General features: G+C 35.5%; 1 protein-coding gene across 1 annotated transcript; it reads right to left on the bottom strand.

Annotated features, from left to right (window-relative positions):
• Window positions 1-89: 89 nt before the first annotated feature.
• srp14 (signal recognition particle 14) lies at window positions 90-9,672 on the bottom strand. Its single transcript, XM_048192151.1, has 5 exons — window positions 9,515-9,672; window positions 8,464-8,536; window positions 6,498-6,610; window positions 845-877; window positions 90-709 (listed from the first exon to the last, which is right to left on the bottom strand). The coding sequence occupies exons 1-5, from the start codon at window positions 9,536-9,538 to the stop codon at window positions 623-625; spliced, it is 330 nt and encodes a 109-aa protein (XP_048048108.1). The 5' UTR covers window positions 9,539-9,672; the 3' UTR covers window positions 90-622.
• Window positions 9,673-18,016: the final 8,344 nt, after the last annotated feature.

The following is an 18,016-nucleotide window of genomic DNA, read 5'->3' as shown; positions in this document are numbered from 1 at the left end:
AGCACATAATGTTCATGTCTCTGTTGAAGGTGTCAGTCTGGAGTCTTTGGGATTTTCTCATGATGGAGCCAATGATTATTGATGTCAAACCCAATAAAAGAAATCATTTATTTGCAAATCGACAAAGGTGCTTTCGTTCATGTCAGATCAGAAAAGGTGGCGATTACGCCAAAGCAAGTCGGCTTTATAAAAACTCCACTGTTAAACTTTCACTAAAGGGGATCTTTCAAACTTAAAACACATTCAAAAAGAAAATAGACAGTGGAGAACTGAGATTATTGTAACGGGAGGAGAAAGTTACTGACCGTAATGTCCACTCACCATATAAAATACTGTTTAAATCAAAATATGGCTTGAAATATAAACTAGAATCTGGCTCATCTGCACCCAATTAACTGAAACGCTCATTAAATCTAGTTGCGTCGGTCCACTTGAAGACGAATTGTTTTGAAGCAGCGGTTGTCAAACGTTGGCAGGTTCTTCCTGATGATTTCACTGCAGAAGCGCCACACAATATCAGGCGTTTTGCACTGAAGGTGGCGCTGCAGGGGCTGATGGGAAGGTGGCGTGGCACTGGTGAGTGTTGAATGAAACCTGTCTTTTCCTCCAATACTGTCCGTCACTATGTGGCTTTAGTTTTCTTGCCTTTACTCTTTTTGTCTTTCTTTTTCAAGCCGTCTATGTGCGCTCTCAACAAGTTTGAATACGCCTGGGAAAATATGTGCAAACATTCAGAAGCATGATACACTGATATGAGGGAAATTATTATTGATCTGATTTAACATATAGATGTTAAAAGATATAAATAAAGCTTTGTGAATATATTAGTAATAATATGACTCACCATTTGAAATTTTATGACTTCTTTGGTGCTGACCTGAAAGACACATTAAACTGATGTTATAGAACAAACATATAGTTGTGAAATGCATCAATAAATGGAAAAGTGTCAAACAATCATTTCTAACAAGTTAATATTAACTAAGTTGTTTTTTCCAACTGAATTTGCTGACCTTTTATATTTGAAATTTCGATGCACATGAAAAATCATTAAAGATTGGTTGAAACATGTTTGTTTTCATGCCAAGAATTCATTCAATTTTTTTTGAGAAAAAAAGGTCTGAAAATGTTTTTAATAGAAAAAATACATTTATGATTGTGGTAGCGATCTATAACCCACATACATGTTGTTTTTGTGTTTATTAGAGGCCGAATTCATATCAAATTCTGCCAAACTTCCCATACTACTTCTATATAGGATGTCTGCTTCATAAATTGTATGAAAATAATGGAAATGGAGACACATTTATATGGTCAGTAATGGAGCTTGGGTGTCATCTAGTGAAAAAGTGTGGTACTGCGCCCAAACAAAATGTTACTAAAAGCTCATTTTTTGAGATATCAACCTGAAATTTGGAACAACTTGTTCAGATTTTTGGCTTTGATTTCCTTGCAGTTTTAGAGTTTGTAAAATATATATTTTACATAAAATATAAATTATTTTTTTACATTTTCATAAACTTCTATAACTTTTTTTCTCTTTCACTTACATAAGTAATTTCTACAATAATTACGAAATTTCATCTTAAAAACAAGACCAGCCTTATATTTATATTCCAAAGTATTCTTGAATTACAACCATTTAAGTTTGGATAGTGCATTTTCATGTCTATAAAAAAAAAGTGGGGGTGACAGTTAACAGGTTAAATATGTAAATAAAAACATATGAAAATAAACTAAAGCCACACTATGTAATTTTTCGCCACTAGAGGTCGCTTGTTCAAAACAAAGCCTTGATTTCACAGAATCATGGGAGGTGTTGTCTTCACATCTACAGCCACTGGAAAAGCATCGGGCTCAAGCAGAAATCATATTAATGGATGAGATTATTAACGTTACTGTAGTATGAAGCAGGGACGAGTGCTGAAATGAGGCCGCTGGAGCGATTGCTAATGAGAGACAAGTGCGACACAGAGCAGCGGGACTTTTATTATGTCACAGTCGCCGCTTCTGCTTCTTCCGGTCAAGCGTATGTGGGGTAACGCAGCACTGTTTATCATATTAGATACATTTGTGTGTTGAAAGTTGTTATAATGCTGCCCTGTGTTCGCTCGGCGACTGCTATGAGACACTTGTCGCACACTGCAGTAAGATTGATCAATATTAGGGGTGTAAATTGGACAGTTCGTCACGATTCGTCACAATATCGATTCTCATAGCCAGCGATACGATATTTTCCGATACCTCAAAAAGTTCTGTGATATGATTCAATTCAGGGGTATGTCAATCAATATTTCGATATTATGATATTATGTGCCTATTTTACACTACCAGTTACATTTTTATTAACTCACAACTGCAACCAAATTATATAATTTAATTTCACATCCTGCACCCTGACTGGAACATCCACAAATAAACAATTCACACAGTAATCTAATGACAGCTTATTACATGACAACAGTCAAGAAAGTATTTTATTTCTGTGCTAAAATGTGTTAGGTCAAAAAAATAAACAAGGAAATGTATATTCTATGAACTGAGGACTACATTTAATTAAAAATGAATTGTGTTTGTTTTAAGTCATTTTTGCCTTTATTTTTCTAATATTAGATTAATATTTTTTATTTATTCTTTTCTTCTGCAGGTTTGTATGGAAGCTTGTTTGTACCACTAAAATTTTTTTATAATTTAACCCTCTGGAGTCTGAGGCTGATTTGGGGCCTGGAGAAGTTTTGACATGCCCTGACATTTGTGCTTTTTTCAGTTGTTCATAAACATATTAATGACACAAGTGTCATTACACTGTATTCAGCACAAACTAGGCTACAATAATATGTGAGGAACATGTGTGTACATGTTTGTGTTTTTGAAGGAATAACGTTTATGCGTGGTTACTGAAAAAACAAAAAACTTAAGTCACTGATATAAGGCCAATAAAAGTATATTAAATCTGTGTTCACAAGACTTTTGGGTATTGAAGGTTGTAGACTAGAGTTTTTGCTTCAAAATTATGTAAAAATTATGCTGACTACTCTTTCATTTATAACAATATACTGATTTAGTTTTTGTAAGACACTTTTTGCCAAGAAACACGGTATGCGAGGAGGCGTGAATCTCCATGAATAATGGCTCATTCTCACCTGTGAAGACAAAAGAATTGAATAGTAATGACCTGAAAGACTTGCATATTAATGAGGCATTTCAGTCAGGTAGGCTGTGAAAAAAACTTCTGTGATGTCTCAAGCTCATCATGATATATGAAACATACAGAAAAATTTTATTACAATATAAAATAATGGTTTTATATTATACTTTAAAATATAATGTATTTCTGTGATGCAAAGAGTCTGAATATAGGCCTTTAGTTTAAAAGCATGCACATTTGGAGAAATATAGGATTCTCATATGTTTATGTCAATTTTCTATACAGAGGAGTTATTTTTTATTTAATATTCATTGTTATCTCTATGAGCGCTGGTGTTTGCAATTCATACTACAGCCGGAGGGCGCTAAAGAAACAAAAACTCACTTAAAACTTATCAATAGAAGAAAACAAACAGGAATTTACTGAATGTCTTCCAGAGATCGCTAACCATGGCTTTTTCATCCAGATAAACAATTTTCAAGGCAATAAATACACGATTGAGACGATGAATGCATGTATTGCCTCTGAATTTGCCTGTGAATAGCGCTGGCTCCGTGGGTGTGGCCGCATTAGCAGATAATGAGCTGAATCACGGACTTCTGACATGGCTCTCTTTTCATACAGATTACATAAACACAGAATGTTTGTTTTCGATTTGACTTGCACGATTTAAAACCTGACATTTCAACGTTTTGTTAGACATAAGTATGAATTTTTTGTGATTAGTATTCACTAAGTTACACTTCATTTTCTGAGAACTATCAGATTGGACTTCGTTCAGAGGGAGATGAGAGATCACGCATCATGTTAGTTTTCTTTATTTTACAAAAAGCACAACATTTTGTTTTTACTCTGAGTGTATACAAATAAAAGGAGATATTCTATAGTTTCAATTGATGTATTGCTTATGTCTCTATGACAAAAAATGACAGAGTATTTTAAGTCTGTTTTGCTGCAATGTGAAAAAAAACCTGCAAAACGCGCCGGCGTGTTTTTAGACCTCAGAGTGTTAAAACTCATAATTGTGAGTTTAAATCTCGCAATTATGAGTTATAATGTCAGAATTGTGTGATATACAGTCATTTATACCTCACAATTGACTTTATATCTTGCAATGCTGAGAAAAAAGTCAGAGTTGTGAGATAAAAATAAAAGGTAAATGTGACACTTTATTTAATGGCAGAAATGAGCTTCCATAGGTTTTGGCCTTTTTAGATTTTGGAAATGTCTGCAACTGAGAACTAACACACTTCAGCTTTACAACAGTAACAGAGCAATTTAACTATAAATCAATCAATCAGCTTGATAACACACACATTGTTGTACAGGTGTCTTTGTGAGGACATTCACTGACACATTTCAATCTCCAGCTCCTTACCTTAACTCTACCCATCACAGCCGAGTGCCAAACCCGAACCCTGACCCTAAACTGACCCTTAACCCTCTATCGTACAGAGTTCCCATATGGCAACAATTAATTTCTAGAGGAAAAAGTAACATGCGCACCTCCCAGCTTAATTTAGCTCGATCATCAGAATCACTGTTAGGTAAACAAACAAAAATCGGCACACTGCTGCTCTCAAAATTTATTAAAAAGACAACGTTTCTACCAAAGAGGTCTTCGTCAGGTCAGGCAAAAAGTAAATAGTCAAAAAAATGGCAATTTCTTATTTCATCAACATGATCAATCACACCTGATACAAGTCATCAAACTCATCACCCAATAATCCAATCAACACTGATAACAAATGGATTATATACAAAAATTCACAAAATGGTGTGAGAGCTGACCAAGGGTCGGAACGATCCACTAATCCCTTTACAGTCCTGATGGCAACTATAGATGTGTACAATGTAATTTCACAACAAAATGTCACACTTTTAGTCATCCGCACTCAGGGAAACAGTTTAAGATTAAAGGAATAATTTAGTGTAATACCAAAAATGTAATTTATATGATCAAATGCCCTTGTGGTTTGGCATATATAGGTAAAACAAATGTTGTTTAAAAGCACGTATAGCCGAACACAGAAGTAATATATGACTGAAGGACCAAAAAAATCCATTGTTGTGCATTTTGATGCTTTTAAACAATTTAATCGAATTACAGAGGGAAGCTTTTTATATTTACACATTAAATACTCCTAAAAGGTTTAAATTTGGACTTTGATTTGAAACATTTTTTGTGATTTTTTTTTTTTGTATATAATCCATTTGTTATCAGTGTTGATTGGATTATTGGGTGATGAGTTTGATGACTTGTATCAGGTGTGATTGATCATGTTGAGAAAATAAGAAATTGCCATTTTTTGACTATTTACTTTTTGCCTGACCTGACGAAGACCTCTCTGGTCGAAACATTGTCTTTTTAATAAATTTTGAGAGCAGCAGTGGCCGTGTGCTGATTTTTGTTTGTTTAATAACAATTAATTTCTACTAATTTCCTTGTTATTCAGAAAAATGATGCCAATGATGTGCCGTTTTTAATTCCCATGACATTTGAATGTCCCTCAAAAACTCAGCCTCACACAGAAGACACCTGTAGAAGTGCTCCAGAAATTGCTCTATTCTAAACATCTCTTCTCAATGGGCATTTTTTGCTAGTAAATTAGAAAGTTTTATTCACAAATCAACTTTGTCTAACATAGTTTTACTGTAAATTGAGAAAATATCAGTGTTGCCAGACGGCAACTCTGTACCACAGTGGAACGGCAGTAATGCATTTCCCCACTGGGATTTTTTATAACACAGCAGAATCAACAATACGAGTATAGTTTTAGTATAGTTGTATTTAGGTATAAATAATTTCTTTTTTTTAATAAAATGAATATAGCAATATTTTACGAAAAGGGCAATAGGTCTAGCTCTTCCATGTGATGAGAGTGAGGATGAGTTAGTCAAATGAAAGGAAATAATAGGGATTAAATGAAAGGGAACTACTTATTTCTGGTTTGCATGAGTTCCAAATATATAAATCAATCAATTTCTAAAAGAAATGAGCATTTAAATAGAAAAGAAAATCAATCTTGTAGAAAAACTACTTTTATGACCATTTTCCATTGTGGTACAGAGTTACCATATGGTACCTTTCTTCAAAAATCTTTTTTGATTTGCATAATTGAAGCTATTTCACAAAATAAAGATTTATTTGAAAAAAATGTTCATGGTTAGAACATAATGCAGACTATAGAGGGTTAACCCAATCATAACCTGATCCCTAAAACCAAGTCTTGACCCTCAAACAGGCTCTCAGAAAGTGAGGACCAGCCAAAATGTCCTCACTCTGATAGTCTGAAACTCACAAAGATATCTGTACAATCACACACAAGTGATCCAGTCATCTTCTCACCACTGTGCTGATCTTCTTCTTGCCTTCTGAAGCTCTGACGAGACATTTGTTGTCGGCCGGTTCAAACGTCTCTGGATGCCCTTTTCTGGGGACCGGCTTTGTTCTGCCATCATCTGCAGACACAGAACACGATTTAACATGTAAATAACACAGTGAAGAGCTCAATGTCAATGCATCATCATCAAGAACAGCTTTATGTAAAATTCACTTCATAAAAGGCCAACATTTCTAACTTTCATTCATGGGGATAACATGGATAATTTGACATGATTTAGTGTGAGATTTTTGCCCATCTTTTGAAAAATGCAGTTTTAAATAGTGATTACCGATATTTTTCCCGATATTTAAGCATTTTTCCATAATCGGGTATCGGTTTTGTAATATCGGATTCACCGATTTATGGCGCCATCTTGTGGCCGTTTTGAGATTTCCGCCATTGCAGCCCGGGCCTCTGAGGAGATCAGTCAACAACAACTCAGTGCACAGGTAAAGTATATGTTCTACTTGGTTTGCTTTAATTAATCAACTTTATTTAACATAACAGATATGCACAAATGAGATCTGAGACATTAATTCCTGATATAGTTAATTTATGCAGCTTGTTTCTAAACTCATTGAGTCACAGTGTAATTCGTCATGTCCTGCCCCAATAAAGACGTAACTTTACATGAATTAAATAAAACAGACATGAATGAGTGCATGTTGAAAATAAAAGCGCTGAATTTAATTCTCTATCTGTTGTATTTGCTCACCATTAGTCTAGAAGAAAAAGTTCGTTCATATTGCTTAGCAACTGACGGATGATCAGGAGGCTTAAGCACGGCCACTGAATGAAACTTTTGACAAGATTATCTTGTTTAAACACCCTAGATTATATTATCATTTACTACATAATTATTTCGCTAATACACATATAAATATAGCCTACCGCTTTGTGGAAATTAATTATTTATTATCTCCATGCGCGATCGCGGTTGATTAAGTTATAGTCAAACAGCACTTTGTCAGTTGGCATTTCATGATTTAACGTTAGATTAAATTTAGATCATAAAATGCCAACTGACAAGTAAGGAGGGAGTGATTTGTTATAAATAAAATGGTTTGTTCAGCTCATTTGTGTTGTAATAATTGTCAAAAACAGAAGTATAACAGTAAATAAATATCGGTTCTGCATATTGGTTATCGGGTAAATAAACATGCAAATAATCGGTATCGGTTATAAAAAAATCAATATCGGTCGATCACTAGTTTTAAAAGTAAAAAAAATGATCACTTTTACCAGTAGATGCTGCAGAGCTCCACTATTTGCTGTTTGACTGACTGAAAGACATCTTTTCACAAGTGTTTTCAGTTGGATTCATATCTAAATATTATGAAATCACAATTATGTCAATAAAAATTACTTTGTCAAAGTTTAGCATTTTTTTTTGTACTGAAAAAAAAATAAGTTTTTCAATAATGTTGATTTTGAGGATGAATTTTGTCCATTTTCTAAGTGGGGTCTCATCATAATGTAACAATATTAAAAAACTGAACAATGTCAAACTATCCATGTGATCCCCAAGAATGAAAGTTAGAAATGTGGGTCTTTTATAAAGTGAATTTTACATAAAAAGCTGTTTTTGTATAAAAACCTATTTAAAAAAATATTTTTTAATGTATTTATGTAAATTTAAAAAATATGATAAATCCTCCAAAAACTGCACAAATGTTGAGTAAAAACATTAATAAACAGAGTAAAATTACATTTGTTTTTATAAAAAAAAATTATTTTGTTACTAAATTATGTTTTGTTGCCTGGCGTCTCTGGAGACCCCAAAGCCCCTTAGTGTACTTCCCAAACGAAGACCGCACAAGGGTTAAAACATTAATAAAGCTAGAATAGAGCATAAACATTACTGAAGTAACACTGGCATTAGTAGTGAGTGAGGTAGATCCCTCTGTAGTGCACTAGATGAGGACGTACACTTCTTTAAAGTGATGACGACGCTGCCGCTGGTCCTGCACTTCTGGAACAGACGCGTGAGTTCAGTCAGAAACTGTAGAGAAACAATACGGTTATTAATTTGACATGGACCACACTTAAAGGGATAGTTCACCCAAAAATCATCATTTACTCACCCTCAGGTTGTTCCAAACCTGTATAAATTTCTTTTGAAGAAAGTTTGTAAAAAGGCCACTTTGGGCCACCATTGACTTCCATAGTATTTTTCTTTCCTATAATGGAAGTCAATGGTGGCCCAAAGCAGCTTGGTTACAAACTAGCTTCAGAATATCATCTTTGGCATTCATCAGCAGTACAAAGACATTTATTTAAGTTTGGAACAACCTGAGGGTGAGTAAATGACGATTTTGGGGTGAACTATCCCTTTAACAACAAGAACCACATTTACATTTAAGAATAATTTAGCATATGTAAATCATACAGGTGTTAATCACAATAGTAAATTAAATAAACATGTCATTTACGTTCTGTATGTAATGAAAATCAAATAAAAAATATATATAATTTAACGAATAAAAGAATAATAAAGTTAAAAATAAGTCTCATAGTCATAAATGCATTTATTTACTTATTCAAACACGCATTGTAATGTATGTTTATCTGAAATACAGCTGTAGTTCAAATTTACCAGTTGCTGATTGATTTTAATATCCTTTAAAAGGTTATTAATCACATTTATACTTTATTATGATCATAAAATGAACGAATTACTTTGATTTTCACTATTAAAGCGAAGCAGAAATCTCTATGAAGGCATTAGTTGACTTACCTCAACATAAGTTATAATACATAATAACAAGAATACTTTAAAAATACCCTTGAAATAAGCAAATTAATTCGTTAGTCGACATCACAGGAGCAGAAACCAGTGTGAAGTGTTTGTGAGCTTTAGCTTGCTAACATGTTTGAACTCGACGCCGTCCGGTTTAACATGAACACTCTTCATTTCTTGTACAGTACGAGCATATTATCAACGGATAAACGCGGAATATGAGATATAAAGTGATCTTACCGCGTCGTTTTCTAATAACACCATGTCTTCAGTGATGAATGAACTGCTAACAGACAGTCTGAATTGAACACGTCGCTCAGCTGCACTGAAGCTCCGCCCCTCTCACGCGCTTCTTCCTGCGCGGCAAAACAGAATCACATGACAACACTGCCGCCCTCTAGCGGCGCCAGATCCACTATGATTTATTATGGTTTTGATGTGGTAAACTCTTATTAATAATAATTTGATGAAATGTTGATGGCAAATGAGCTATTTGGAGTTAATTAACCGAAAAATCGAAGTGAGGAATGTTGGACACTTAGCGGAGGGGGAGGGGCTTCAGACTCCGACGCTGACTGAAAAAGAAAACATAATAATTCATACACTACACGGTTGTCTACATAGTGCATAGTATGTCATTTGGGACACAACTTCATTTGTTTTATAGGAAACAATTACATTGATCTAACCTTTGTAAATTACAGTAAAGATTTACGGGTTTCCAGATAGAGACTGAGGCAATAATTGTCTCGTACAACGCAAGTTGTTCCTTTTGCATGGTTTGCTCACAATATTTTGTCTTCATAACATTTTAAACAGATGGTTAGGGACCAATTATTATGGTTATTGCAGAACTGTTTCGTTTAATGTCATAAAACCCAGACGAGAAATCACTTTTGAGTAATGATCGATTATAAGATTTTAGAGCAGCAGTTTTTTGACTTATGAGTAAATTAACAAAAAAGGTTAACATTATTAAAGAGACTGTCAAATTTTCTTCAACTTAAAATACACAATCACTGTGTTTTCTAAAAGAGTGAGTTGCTAACAACTAAATACTAGGGCTGGGTAAAAAATATCGATTTCTCGATTTTAATCGATTCTCATTTTTATGAATCGATATCGATTCTTAATTCCCAAAAATCGATTAGTCTAGTCTGTTTTCAGTTGATGAATGAGCAGAATATGTAGCGCCTCCCATCCAATAAATCGCAATAATCTGTTAATTCTGATATGAAGCAAAGTCTCAGATTGCAAATGACGTCCATCTTATTATGAGATTCAAAAAATAAATAGCGTTTTGGCGCTGTTTAATGTGGCGTGATGGATCGCTTTAGCGCCTCAGTTAAAGAGAAGCATGTGATCATCCTCTCCTCCGCTTTAATACCAGCTACAGCGTGAAATAAACATGAACATCTGAAGGTATGTTAAAATATACAGTACAACTTACTGAAATCCGTATCATGTCTTGTGTAATCGCTCAATCAGTGCTTCAACCTCGGAAAGACGTCAATAAAACAGCTTCAATGTCACGTGACGTCACATTTACCTCAGAAAAACATATTCAGTGACCATAAACTCAATAGTCAGATAGAAAAGTGAACTCTAGAGAGCAGCATTCTGATAAATATAGCTATACACCGTTACATATTCATTATAATTTTTAATGTTCTTCAATATTTAATGCATGTTTGAATAAATCAGTTACGACAGCCGTGATTTAAATGTTTATATTTAAAAAAAATGAACTGGAGTAGAAATATGATTATGTAATTCTAAACTTTATAATAAAAACATCATTGAGTGTAATTTAAGTGTTTGTATATAAATATGTTAATTTAACCTTCAATATTATTTTAGTAGTACCAGCTGACTCTCATGTGTCGTTTACAGCATTAGTTGAGAGATTTTTTTCCTCTAGAAAATTTGCCATGTACTGAAACTGAAATACTACATCCAAAATAATCGATATCAAATCGAATCGAATAGTGAAAATTGTGTCAATACCCAGCCCTACTAAATACAGGTTGTTTTAGATATTTTTTAACGTTAAACTGTAATGTTAACCTCAGACCTGATTTTAATAAGGAAACCGTAGTGAATTTGTCTTCCGATTTGACTTACAAATCTCAGTTGTTCTAAATAGAGTGATTTCATGGATCTTATTCAGGGTAAATACTTAATTTTTCGCAAATTAAATTGAGGCTAGACGTACCCCAGATTGCATGTAATCATTGAAATTATGTTGAGCGTCAGTGTTGATGCGTCAACTCTAATTGCATTGAATTAACAATTCAAAGTAATGTTTGTTTAATATCGCTTTTGCAGCCACAATTATTGTTGAAACAATGGTGAGATTTCAACAAAACAATCAACGGTAATGACACTGAATCATCATTACACTATGATTGATTCTACATCACCAATGTTGAATCAATATTGAAATTAACACAAAAAAAATTGGTAAATATCGTTTGATCAATGTTAATATGATGTTAATTCTAAATGACAATACAACTCAAATGTCAATATAAAATAATGATGAGATCTGATGCAAGTTAAAGGATTAGTTCACTTTCAAATTAAATTTTCCTGATAATTTACTCACCCCCATGTCATCCAAGATGTTCATTTCCTTCTCTCTTCAGTCGAAAAGAAATTAAGGTTCTTGATGAAAACATTCCAGGATTTTTCTCTATATAGTGGACTTCAATGGAGCCCAAACGGTTGAAGGTCAAAATTAGTTTCAGTGCAGCTTCAAAGTACATGATCCCAGACGAGGAATAAGAGTCTTAACTGTTGTATACTTGCACTAGCATATTGTATATGACAATTTAATTCAAACTTTGACCTGCGGAGGGCAGTAATACACTTAGCAGTGTCTACACTGCCGGAATTCTAATAGAGAAGAAGAAGAAGAGAGCTAGTTCAAGATGAGCATTTATGGTTAAAACATACATAATTTTTATTTTATTTTTTAGAGAATGAGTGATGGTTTCTCTAGATAAGACCCTTATTTCTTGTTAATTTTAATTTGAAAGTGAACTAATCCTTTAACGTTTAAACATTTACATCAGGTACATCAACAAATTTCTGATCATTTCAACGTTTGGGGAAAACATTTTAAATCATAAATGAAACCTTTCCAGTATATAACTGCAGTTGAGTCACTTTATTTAACTGTCCACGTCTCTCCCATTGGTGGATCTCGAAGATGATGAAAGAGAGATCAAGAGAGATCAAGTGAATCATCAGAATAGTATCCACTATCACTGTTGTTGTCCATGTGAGAAGATCCAGACTGGTCATCATCTGTGGATGCCTCTCCAGGCTGTTCTTCATCTGTGCTGGACCTATTCTCATGTGATCCTCCAGGCCTGATCTCAGATCTGTTGTTGTCCAGGTGAGATGGTCCAGGCTGTTCATCATCTCTGGTGGACCTGTTCACATGTGATCCTCCAGGCCTGATCTCAGATCTGTTGTTGTCCAGGTGAGATGGTCCAGGCTGTTCATCATCTCTGGTGGACCTGTTCACATGTGATCCTCCAGGCCTGATCTCAGATCTGTTGTTGTCCAGGTGAGATGGTCCAGGCTGTTCATCATCTCTGGTGGACCTGTTCACATGTGATCCTCCAGGCCTGATCTCAGATCTGTTGTTGTCCAGGTGAGATGGTCCAGGCTGTTCATCATCTCTGGTGGACCTGTTCACATGTGATCCTCCAGGCCTGATCTCAGATCTGTTGTTGTCCAGGTGAGATGGTCCAGGCTGTTCATCATCTCTGGTGGACCTGTTCACATGTGATCCTCCAGGCCTGATCTCAGATCTGTTGTTGTCCAGGTGAGATGGTCCAGGCTGTTCATCATCTCTGGTGGACCTGTTCACATGTGATCCTCCAGGCCTGATCTCAGATCTGTTGTTGTCCAGGTGAGATGGTCCAGGCTGTTCATCATCTCTGGTGGACCTGTTCACATGTGATCCTCCAGGCCTGATCTCAGATCTGTTGTTGTCCAGGTGAGATGGTCCAGGCTGTTCATCATCTCTGGTGGACCTGTTCACATGTGATCCTCCAGGCCTGATCTCAGATCTGTTGTTGTCCAGGTGAGATGGTCCAGGCTGTTCATCATCTCTGGTGGACCTGTTCACATGTGATCCTCCAGGCCTGATCTCAGATCTGTTGTTGTCCAGGTGAGATGGTCCAGGCTGTTCATCATCTCTGGTGGACCTGTTCACATGTGATCCTCCAGGCCTGATCTCAGATCTGTTGTTGTCCAGGTGAGATGGTCCAGGCTGTTCATCATCTCTGGTGGACCTGTTCACATGTGATCCTCCAGGCCTGATCTCAGATCTGTTGTTGTCCAGGTGAGATGGTCCAGGCTGTTCATCATCTCTGGTGGACCTGTTCACATGTGATCCTCCAGGCCTGATCTCAGATCTGTTGTTGTCCAGGTGAGATGGTCCAGGCTGTTCATCATCTCTGGTGGACCTGTTCACATGTGATCCTCCAGGCCTGATCTCAGATCTGTTGTTGTCCAGGTGAGATGGTCCAGGCTGTTCATCATCTCTGGTGGACCTGTTCACATGTGATCCTCCAGGCCTGATCTCAGATCTGTTGTTGTCCAGGTGAGATGGTCCAGGCTGTTCATCATCTCTCCTGGACCCATTCTCATGTGATTCTCCAGAAGGTCTAGGCTGAACTGACCTGTGCTCATTCCTAAGTCTCTCCATACGTTCTCTCGGTGGATTATTACACACAGGATAAAATGGTACGGCAATTTCTGGAATTTCTCTCCGGGCATCCCCATCAATAATCGTTGCATGTAGAGTTGAAAGGCCATTCCTGTGCTGAATAAGCATGAAGATATTTCCGTCCATCTCAACTGGACACTAATCTGCTGAACTACAAGATGGTATTTGATGTTGCTGTTATTAATTAAGAATGATCTTAATGACTCGCCTCTTTAAACAAAGGTTGCAAGATTTGTTCAGTAATACTCAGTGCACAATGATAACTTCTCTGCTGAAACGAGAATCCAGCAGCTCTCTATATAGGCTTAGCTTAGAATGTCACTGTGATGTCACTGTGATGTCATCAGTGGACCATTGTTTGATCTATGTTTAAAAAAAAACAAACTCTGTGCAGCTGAGAAAGTTCTAAAGTCTCTCTCTCTCAAGACTCAAGATTCAAAAGATTCAAAATAGCTTTATTGGCATGGAGAAAGGAATCTTTACATTGCCAAAGCATCAATAACAGTCAATAAAAATAAATAAATAAATAAAATAATAATAATGAAGAATATGTTTTATAATAGTTGTGTCTGAAACTTGGTGGGAATGAAATTTGGTGGGCATGTTCAACTCATGGTACTAGAGGTCTGTAAGAATTTTGAAAGGAATCGGCCTCTAGTTGGCGCTAACGAGTTTTACACCTCAGTAATCACAACGTGTTTCACAGATTCACACAATATGTTTATCATTTGATAGATCTCCTCTTGCTGAACAACTTTGCCTCAAGAACCAATGCTGTCAATCAAATCGTTCATTAATTATTCATGAATTTTGAGAACTAGTCCTAGGTTTTTCTCTGGACTCATCAATAATTGTCAAAAAGAGTTGAACTTTACCCTTTGGGTCGCTATAACATGGTCATTTTGTAAACGGGCGTGGCTAAATATACCGAAAAAAATATATAAATCCTAAAAGAAAACTCAGAACTTCACGGAATTAAGGGAGCACATGCATGCCAATTTATGGAGATCGGACCATTGGTGGCGTTATAACTGTTAAAAAGCTTTTAAAAGCATATGTTTTAATGGTTTTGGCTGAAAATATATATATAACTTTGGGTGTAGTTGACTTATTTTATATTATGTCTTATGAGTTATGTCTTTACACTCCTGAAACCTTGCAGAGTCCATCGATACCAGACTTGCCAAATTTTGCCTTATGGTATGTGCAACGTTGTGATTTAGCGCTTAAAACACTTTTGCGAATATCTTCTAAACGGTTTACCTAAGTTGGTTTACATAATATAAATGCCCAAATGTCTAAATTTTGATAAGAAGTGGCAAAAAAATCCAATCAAAGTCTCTCATATATAACTTCAAACCAAAATGAGTTATTTTCACCAAAATGAACATGGATATGTATGGGCACACCCTGAGGACACCCCCCCAAAAAAACCCTTTAAAAAACATGTTTTTCCTTACTAAATTGCCTGTATTGTCTGTAAATGGTATTTCCATCTATGATCCAAGTGTTTACTTTTATATAATAAAATATAAATATAATACCTTTTTACGCATGTGCTTAAAGTGCTTGAACCCCGGTGATTGCTGCTCGCAACTATATTTGTTATTATGTTTATTATTTTGTTTTGTTTTTGCACAAAAAAGTAATTCCGTTGCTTCAACAACAGATCTCCTCCTTCTGTTCTCTGTTCTCTGACCTGCCAGAAGTCATCCTTTTTCTTTTGACTCTCTTTTTCATCTCAACCTGACTGCCTGGGCTTTGGTCAGCAGGTATTCTGGATTTTCCAGAACTGATCTCACTTTTGTTGAGCATGTGAGAAGATCCAGACAGGTCATCATCTGTGGATGTCTCTCCAAATGAAGATGAGCCAAGGGAATCACTTGACCAATCAAAGTCGGATCCAATCTCACTGTTGTTGTCCATGTGAGAAGATCCAGACTGGTCATCATCTGTGGATGTCTCTCCAAATGAAGATGAGCCAAGGGAATCACTTGACCAATCAAAGTTGGATCCAATCTCACTGTTGTTGTCCATGTGAGAAGATCCAGACTGGTCATCATCTGTGGATGTCTCTCCAAATGAAGATGAGCCGAGGGAATCACTTGACCAATCAAAGTCGGATCCAATCTCACTGTTGTTTTCCATGTGAGAAGATCCAGACTGGTCATCATCTGTGGATGTCTCTCCAAATGAAGATGAGCCGAGGGAATCACTTGACCAATCAAAGTCGGATCCAATCTCACTGTTGTTGTCCATGTGAGAAGATCCAGACTGGTCATCATCTGTGGATGTCTCTCCAAATGAAGATGAGCCGAGGGAATCACTTGACCAATCAAAGTTGGATCCAATCTCACTGTTGTTGTCCAGGTGAGATGGTCCATACTGTTCATCGTCTCTCCTGGACCCATTCATATGTGATTCTTCAGAAGGTCTAGGCTGAACTGACCTGTGCTCATTCCTAAGTCTCTCCACACGTTCTGTCGGTGGATTATTATACGGCAATTTCTGGAATTAGTCTCTGGACATCCAAGTTGAAAATATTTTTTTTTTTTTTCTCCCTCCAACACATGTAATATTTTAAATATATATATTTTAAATATTTTTATTAAATATTACGCACATATCGCCAATCTAGACAAATAGCTACAGTATCCTAAAATAAAGTTTGTCCATATTCTTATTGAATTCATGAATATTAGTTGGTTATTAAAATGTCGTTTCAACGACATATCTTCGTTATTACGAAAAAAGTTGTCGTTTTAACGCCATAATATCTTCATTATAATGACATAATTGAGTGGAAAAAATATTCAAAATATGCAAAAAGTTTTAGTAGCCTACATTAAATTGTTAAATTGGAACCACTTCAAGTAGCCTACATTTAGTGCATACTGTATTTATTTACAAATTATTTATGATATACTTTAATAATTCTTGAACAGTTAGAATATATTTAAAGCTTAAGTTTAATGTACTTCAAGAACATTTTATAGTGTTTCAGCTCATTAGAAATGCATTAACATTACACTACTTGTTTATCATGAAGCTGTCAAAATTTTATATTAAAAAGTGCAAAAATCTTTACTATTTTATAGACTGACAGGACAAAGTCGAAGGCACTTTTAGCACAAAGTATCAAATACTGTAGTGTTTTTGAACCATACTGAGTGGAAGCATGCGTTTCCTTGACTTTCTTCGTGTTGTATTTGTAGATTGTTTAGGTTTCCTCAGTATAGAGTTCATGGTTGAGATTTTTTCAGATTTTAGACTATTTTAACTAATAAAGTGAGCAGGATATGTTAAAATGTAGCGCATGGAATCAGCAGGCATGTATTTATGATACTAAGCGAGTATGATGTCTCTGCGGAACAAAAGTGGGCGTTTCTGAATTTGTGGGTGTTTTCAAACTGGTGGGTGTTCATAAATCATGCAGTGAAAATGCTTAAACGTTCATCAAAAAAAACTTTAAGTTGGCTTTTGCTGTTGCTAAGGTATTTTGGGTTGTTGCTATGCGGTTGCTAAGGTATTCTTGGTGGTTGTTAGGGTGTTGCTATGCGGTTGCTAGGGTACTCTGTGCTATGAGACAGACAGACAGACATACGCCATAGCGCTCACTTGTATATTATTTTTTACTTAAATGTATTTGTTTATACATTAAACAAATACTTTAACAATGAATGTGACACACACACACACACACACACATGCGACTTTATATCTCACAATTCTGAAACACTGAAAAAAAAAAAAAAACACTGAAATGTTAGTACATTCAATCTAGGTCAATTTATAATAGTCATTTAATTTCACTGTATAAGAAAATAATTTTTAAAATGAAATGTAGCAGGCTTCCAAAATGCTTCCCTTCTATCGAGACATGTAAATAATACATATATAATGACACAAATATAACAATAGTATGGAAGTCCGTTTCCGCCACTGAAAAAAAAAAAAAAAAAAACAATTCTGACTTTATATCTCACAATTCTGAC

The sequence above is a fragment of the Megalobrama amblycephala genome, linkage group LG5 (genome assembly GCF_018812025.1).
Source record: "Megalobrama amblycephala isolate DHTTF-2021 linkage group LG5, ASM1881202v1, whole genome shotgun sequence".
Taxonomy (NCBI): domain Eukaryota; kingdom Metazoa; phylum Chordata; class Actinopteri; order Cypriniformes; family Xenocyprididae; genus Megalobrama; species Megalobrama amblycephala.
This window is presented reverse-complemented; position numbering and strand designations above follow the sequence as displayed.

Excerpts from the sequence above, each read along its gene's own strand:
- srp14 (XM_048192151.1), bottom strand. The coding sequence starts at position 9,538 with ATGGTGTTATTAGAAAACGACGCG. Across the intron at positions 6,611-8,463 it reads CGTCATCACTTTAAAGAAGT|ATGATGGCAGAACAAAGCCG; the intron begins GTACGTCCTCAT and ends CTGTGTCTGCAG. Across the intron at positions 878-6,497 it reads AGAAGAAGATCAGCACAGTG|GTCAGCACCAAAGAAGTCAT; the intron begins GTGAGAAGATGA and ends TGTGTCTTTCAG.